Raw genomic sequence first — 7837 nt, 5'->3', positions numbered from 1 at the left:
CTCGCAGGTGCGGGGTATATTTCGCACCTGCGAACACTTCTCAGGAATGACCTTTTCTCTTCTACGACCTTGACCTCGCATTTGCTATGGCACATCTGCGCTCAAATTCATCGCAGATGCGATGACACCAGTGGCAGATTTCAAGTAGTTCCTTCAAGTCCAAAATAAATCTGTTAACCATCCGGAATTCACCCGAGGCCCTTGTAACCTTAACCAATTATACCAACATGCCCCAAAATACAATACGAACTTAGTCGAGGCTTCAAACCACGTCAAACAATGCCGAAATTATGAATCGTGCGCTGAATCGAATTATATATTTTTAAATCTTCCAACTTCTATATTTTGTGTTGAAACGTATCAAATCAATCTGGAATGACTTCAAACTTTGCACACAAGTCCCAAATAATATAACACAGCTTTTCCAACTCTCGGAGTCGCATTCCGACCCCGATATAAAAAGTCAACCCCCGGTCAAATTTCCCAAAAATTCATCTTTCGCTATTGCAAGCCAAATTCCTCTACAAACCTCCAAATAATTTTTCGGACAAGCTCCTCAGTCCAAAATTATCATACGGAGCTATTTACACCATTAAAATTCTATTTTGTGGTCGTTTTCTCAAAAGTCAACTCTCCGATTAACTCTTTCCATTTAAACTTCTAGATAAGAATTGTTTCTTTTAATTAAATTCTGAATCTTCAGAAATTCAAAATCGACCACACCCGCGGTTCATAATACATATTGCAAAACTGCTCTAGACCTTAAGTCACTAAACTGGGTATTAATTCTTAAAACGACAAGTCGGGTCGTTACAAAACGACCGGCCGGGTCGTTACAAGATTCCACTTTCAGTGAGCTTTTTGTCTCCAGAAAGACTTCACCTTCTTCATGTGTATAATATATTCCGCCTTGAGCTTGTTAATCTCAATCCTATCTGTATCATTGTCATCTATCTGAAGCTTCTGTTCTTTCTCAACAATCTTGCTTTCCATGTTCTTTGCCACATCAAAAATATTTCCAATAACAGCCTTAGACCATTGGCTTAAAGTTTTGCTAACTGCTTTAAGCTTTTGTTGAACTTTCCAGCAAGCACTTCCTTCTATATGTGTATTCCAAGTCTGTTTGACTATATCTTTGAATCCCTCTTGTTCAATCTAAAAATCTAAGAATCTGAAGTACTTGGGGTGATCCTCATCTCTTAGCTTGAATTGAAGGAGAAGTAAACAATGATCAGGTCCAATTCTAGCAAGATGTTGTATATTTGATATAGGGAACAAATTCTCCCATTTATTTTTTATCAAGAGTCTATCCAACCTCTTCCAAATCTTATTATACTTATTTTTATGATTATTACACCAAGTGAAGTTGTTTCCAGTGTATCCTGCATCCATAAGCATACAATCATCCAAACATGTAATGAAAGGCATACTTTCTGTTATGTTAAAAGGATTGCCTCCTTTCTTTTCCTCTTGAGTTGTGATGGTATTAAAGTCTCCACAAACTGCCCATGGAACTACACCTAAAGCATCAAAATTTCTCATTTCATCCCTTAACTCTTCCCTCTCATTGATAGTAGATTTAGCATACACAATAGAAATGTACATGGGTGAATCAATAGTATTATATATGCATAATCTTGCAATTGATAATTTGTTTTTCATTCTTCATTCTTCAAAATTTCACAATTGATATCACTATTCCAGATGAGCTATATCTTATTATTTATATTGGAAAAGCAATCTGCCATGCCAAAACCCCTGATGTAGTGGTTGATGTTGGATTCTCCCACAAATGGTTCCTGAATAGCAAATAATGAGATTTTGTGTCTTTGAATAAGTGAAGTGTGACCCTCTCAGTAGCATCTTGGGATTTCATTCCTCTAATATTCCAATTTAGGACATTGATCATCGACACTTCTTTTTTGAGGTTCTTTGGGATCTTTTTGAAAGATCTTTGTTTTTTGGTTGTATTCTTATTTTTGAAACTTCTTGGTGATAAATTCCCTTGTTGAACAACTTTGTTGATTTCTTTTTGAACTTCTTGTTCTTGCCTTTGAGGGCCAGAAGTTTGGTTAAGAACTTCAGTAGTTTCCTCTCAGCTTGCAATTGAAACTTGTTGTTCACTGTCGTACCCAGTCTCATCCTCTTCAACGTTCTGTCATGTATCTTTTACCAGGTTCTTATCAGGAATAATTTCATTGGTTACATGTCCTCCATGGAGTTCCACAAATAGTTGTAATCCCTGACTAGAATCTGGATAGTTGCCTTGCATATTTAAAGCTAACTCCTGCATTCTTTTCTTTTTCTTAGATCTTTTTCTAGCTCTGGAGCTTAGTGGGCTATCTTCACTGTGAGTTGGTAAAGTATCTTGGCTGGTTTGGGGCTAGCCTATTACATTGGATAGAATTATTATTACATTGTATAGCATCAGGAGTAGTACTGCTACGATCCATGTGAGCCTTATTTTGGACATTATCAAGATTTGGTATTATATTAGTAGGTTTCTCTTGGATCATGGTAGTTCAAACCTCCTTGTTCTAGAAATCAATCTCCATAGGAATTTGTTCAGAGATATCCTTTATATCATCACCTCTGTTCTGCATTTGAAAATTACTAGGTGATTCAGGTACTTGCTCAACTATGCCCCTACTAGTATCCATAGAACCTCCAGTTTCATCAACCTTCTCAGGAGTAATTGTAGATCTATTCTGTTCCTCCGCTTCTAAGTTTGGTGTGACTTCTTCTCCACGGACAGGATTAGGGTTAGTTTCCTCACAAACATGATTATTTTTTTCATTTGCTTCAGGTAGAGCTATGATCTGATTGTGTTCCTCTAGTTCCAAAGTCTTTGCCTCTTTGGTACATACCTTTGTATTATAGGTTTGTTTCTGTTTTGGTTCTTGAAATTTGGTTGTTGCTTGTTCGGATTTGTCTTGGCTCCTCCCTGCATAACCATCTTACATTTTCCATTATTCCTCATAGGTTGAGTCTGCATTGTTCTTCTTCGTTAACTTGAGCTTGCTGCATAGTCGAACCTTGTTCCTTACCTGATGCATTTTTGTTATGGTGTTGACTGCATTCTGCTTTGTATTTGCCAATTTCTCTTTGCTCCGTGGAATTTCCTTGTCCATGTCTCTCCTCATCAGTTTTGGTATTAATGGCAATATCTCTTGACTTAGTTCTGCACTGGACTTCCTTGCAATATTGACAATAGTCTGGTACTCCCTCATATTCCAGAGGTTGCCAGTAACCGTCCTCATCTCCATCATTGTAACCAACCCAAACACTATCCGGTAAAGCTTTGGTCAAGTTAACTTCTACTGTAGCTTTGGCTTCACAACCTATTGTTTTGATCATAGTTGCTTTGTCTAATGATAACATCACACCTATTTGTTCTACAATCTGATTCACTACCTCCCAGTAATAACAATGCCAAGGTAGCATAGGCATAACTACCCAAATAGGGGATATTGGAGTTTCTTCACTAGGAAGAAAATCAGGTGTCCATTTCAAAAGTCTCAAGTGATATTCCCTTATATCAATGGATCTTCTAAAGGTAATAAATCATTGATAAAGGCAAATTATTTTCAAATATAGAAAGAGGTCATTCTTTTTGTCACGGACTAAAAAGGAAATAAGTTCACATAAATTGAAACGGAGGGAGAGCATATATTAGTTGGGAAAACATGTACACTTTTATTTATTTATTTATGTTTTACCTCCAAATATATAAGAGACCATCTTTGTGTTAGCTATTGTGCCTATTATTTGTCGGTTTTGTGTTAGTAATTTCTTAGCTGAAACCTGTTTAGACAATATGATCTACTCATATACCAGTTGACTTACATTACTATCATGGAAGTCATACATATAGTACTCTATAGCTAGTACGGAGTATTTAATTATTACTTTGTTATGAGGTTTACTTCCTATTTGTAATGTACAGGTCTTCGATGGTTGAGAAGAATTGATAGTGAGAAACAAAAACATGGACTAGCTTTGTTACTAGCAGAAAGATTAATATCGAAAGAAGATTGGAGTTGTTATACAAGCTCGTCTCAATTTGATTCTTCAACAAATCCTATGATTAATCCCCTAATACAAGCCACAAAACTGGCCGGCATTACCGAATTGGTAACTGCAATCTTAAAAGCACGACCTCAAGTTTCTGATTCACTAGACGAAAATGGAAGGAACATTTTGCATATAGCAGTGGAACAAAAACATTTACGTCTATATGCAGAGGCGGATCCAGAAATTTAATTTTATGGGTTCAATATTTAGACTCTAGGATATACCTCAAGGTACTATACAATAATAACCGAATGAAATACGAACAATGATATTTAATATATATGTAACAAGTACCGAACCATCTAACATAATATATGTTCAATAAATATCACCATTACAATTGTACCCGACGGGTTGTCATGTTTTGAAAACGATCAATAATCGCATCATTAGGTACACTTTTAAATACTTCATCTTCTATATAACAAACTAAACAGTCATTCAAAAATTCATCACCAATTCTGCTACGCAAGTCATTTTTGATGTACTTCATTGAAGAAAAAGCTCTTTCTACTGTTGCAGTAGCGACAGGCAATATCAGACTTAACTTCACAAGCAAAAACACAAGTCTCCAAGTCTTGTACAAATCTGTTTCAACTAATGTTTCTGAAAGATCTCCAAGTCCTTTCAAGTTAGAGAAATCATTGTCCTCTTTCACAAAGAGAATATAGTTGTCAAGCTCGTAACTGAGATCTTCAAGCTTTGAACCACTAAACTCATGAGGATAAAGTGTAGCAAGTTTCATAATTCTGTCTTTATCATAATTTGCAAAAGAATTATCCGGACTCAAACTAGCCATACCAAGAAGTAGATTACTATTCACCGCATCAAAACGACTATTAAGCTCCGAAAGTTGCAAATTAATAACAGTATTAAAAACTTCAACACGCAAATGATGAGAATATGTAACACTTGAACTCCTACGCTTTGACTTTCCAAGATGATAGTTCTTATCCATTTCAGGGATCACAATATCATGCTTGGAACAAAATGAAGAGGCGTCATCTATCAATGATTCCCATTTAGATTCTCTCATCACTTGCAATTGCCTCTTGGCGAAACCAACAAGCTTCATAGCATTTACAATATCCTGATCTTTTCTTTGCAAAGCTATATTCAAATCATTTGTGATTGCTAATAATTTTAACATCAAATGTATCATATGCACAAACTCAAAAGATCTTATGTCATTCACTAGACTTTTTTCCACTGATCTCTCAAGATAATTTACACCCTCACTTGCAAGAAACTCAAGTACATTAATGATTGACGAGAATAATGCAATAAAGTTACGCACTGTCTTAAAATGAGAACCCCATCGGGTATCACCTGGCCTTTGGAGTCCAAGTTCTTGATTTAGTCCACTTCCTGTATGAACTTCACCAAGCACTTGTAGCTCCTCTAGTTTTTTTGCCTTATCCTCTCGTAGCATATTCCTACGCTTAAAAGAACTTCCAATAATATTCAAGACATTAGCAACAATATCAAAAAATTGATCTACATCATAATGTTTTTTTGCAACGGCTACAAGAGTCAATTGCAATTGATGGGCAAAGCAATGTATACAATATGCCGAAGGATTATCTTTCAGAATTAAAGTTTTAAGACCATTGATTTCTCCTTGCATGTTACTAGCTCCATCATAACCTTGTCCCCGTATTTGAGATGGACTCAATGAGTGCTCTAAAAGCAAATCATAGATTACTTTTTGTAATGACGATGAAGTTGTTTTTTTAACATGAACAATACTAAGGAATCGCTCAATAAGTTTTTCCTCTTTGTTGACATACCGCAGAACAAGAGCCATTTGTTCCTTATGAGAGACGTCCTTAGATTCATCAACCAAAATTCCAAAATAATCTCCATTTAAATCTTCAACTATTGCTTTAATTATTTCTTTCGCACAAGCATTCACGATCTCTTTTTGGATATTTGGAGCAATCATCATGTTATTTTGTGGAGCACTTTGTAGCACAATTTTTTTTACTTCATCATCCCTATCTGCATACCATTGTAAGAGTTCTACAAAGTTTTCTCTTTTAATAGAAGTTTCACCTTCATCGTGGCCCCGGAAAGACATTCCTTGTTTTAAAAGAAATTTTGCCACATCAATCGAAGCATTCAACCGAACTCGATAATCACTTTTAATTTTTTCAGACTGCTTGTCAAAAGAGGTTAGAATTGATTGCTCTTGATTAATTAAATCTCTCATCATCATAAAACATCTATTGTGAAGACTATTCACCTCTCCAATATGTGCGTTAAGCCTTTCTGTAGCTTTATTCCAAGCTCTAAAAACATTCTTTGTGAAAGAATCCCCAACTTTTCCATGTCCTCCATGCTCATTTTTAAACAAGTAACAACATAAGCAAAATGCTGCATCAACTTTAACACTATATTCTAACCATCCAGAGTATGAAGTGTTAAACCATTCAAGATTAAATTGACGCATAAATCCACCAAAATCTCTTTTTGGAAAACTACAATTACGAGGTTGACAAGGTCCTTGTTGAATATAATATCTTCTCACTCGGTCACGTAAATTCGGAGGATACTCTGAGATTTGCTTTCTTTCTGCGGGATCAGGTTCAAGATTCAAATTCAATATTTTCTCTTTGTTTGATACCGCCGAAGGATTGATATTGTCATGAATAATTGGACATGGAGAAGAACTCGGCGTAGGAGGACTAGAACCAGAATCAGAACTTTGAGAAGTTGGAATAGCCTTGAAAAATTTCGTGATCATATCCACACTCACTAAAAAGATCCTAAAAATCACAACAACAAAAAAAATTACACTTCAAGGTGTAATTGAAACTTAATCCAACCAAATTAATATTTCAACAACTTAAGTACTTAAGAAGTTGGAGTTAATATGATACAATATCCCTAGGCCTAAAAGTAAGATTAGTTTAGGAAATGATTGACTAGTAATTAAGTTGATATAAAAAGTTAAATTTAAATTCATTAATTTACTTAAAGTTTAATTATTATTTGAATTATTATATCTTAAACTTCCCAATGTAAGGTTCACACTTCACACCCTTTCTGTAGTACATAGAGCAGTATTTTCTTAGGAGACAAATCGAATCAAGACAAAACCCATCAATACAAAGCAATCTTATCATCTCTCTATTCCTTGTTTCTCTAACTATTTTCTATAAAAATAAGCTGAACTGCTTTTTGAAAAAAAAAAAAAAAAGACAAGATCAAAAGTCAAAACACATCCTTTTGGGTGAAGTTTTGTTCTGATAGTGCGTTTCTTATATGGAACCAAAATGCAAGAACCAAGAACAGCAGTGGCAAATCTTGTAACTTATAATTAATAAATATTATTGCATTATTATTGACAAAGAGCAATAGAGGCATACCAGCAAAACTAAAGAAGAGGATTGATTGCAGACTTGCAGTTTATGTCCAAGAAAAACTGAAGAAGTCAAGAAGAGCCTTTGCTTTGATTCTTTTGAAACCCTAGCTTTAAAATTTTGGGAACCGTGAACCTTCTGAAAAAATGAAAGGTTTTGATCTCTTAAAGTTTTGTGAAGACCAACTTTTTTATAATTATTAAAAAGCCCCACAAGTTAATGAAGTACACATTAAAGAATAAAATTAATTAGGTGGTCCTCATCTTTTAAGGATAAGAAACGGATCTCTTTAAATGTGAAGGGGCAAAAAAAGCCCATAAGTAACAAAGAAGTCAAACAGTAACTTAAATAAAATTGCAATAAAAGTTGTGTACACAGAGATTCGAACTCAAGTCTTC

At 35.0% G+C, this 7837-nt stretch overlaps 1 protein-coding gene across 1 annotated transcript; it reads right to left on the bottom strand.

The window, feature by feature from the left end:
* Nucleotides 1–4408: 4408 nt before the first annotated feature.
* Nucleotides 4409–6820, bottom strand: LOC142177344 (uncharacterized). Its single transcript, XM_075245819.1, has one exon. It carries the CDS (start codon nucleotides 6818–6820, stop codon nucleotides 4409–4411), a length of 2412 nt encoding a protein of 803 aa, XP_075101920.1.
* Between the last annotated feature and the right edge of the window lie 1017 nt (nucleotides 6821–7837).

This window comes from Nicotiana tabacum, chromosome 23 (assembly GCF_000715075.1).
Source record: "Nicotiana tabacum cultivar K326 chromosome 23, ASM71507v2, whole genome shotgun sequence".
Taxonomy (NCBI): domain Eukaryota; kingdom Viridiplantae; phylum Streptophyta; class Magnoliopsida; order Solanales; family Solanaceae; genus Nicotiana; species Nicotiana tabacum.
The sequence above is the reverse complement of the archived record's forward strand: the minus strand, read 5'-3'. Positions and strand labels throughout refer to the sequence as shown.

Coding starts and splice junctions, on each gene's coding strand:
- LOC142177344 (XM_075245819.1), bottom strand. CDS start 6,820: ATGATCACGAAATTTTTCAAGGCTATTCCAACTTCTCAAAGTTCTGAT.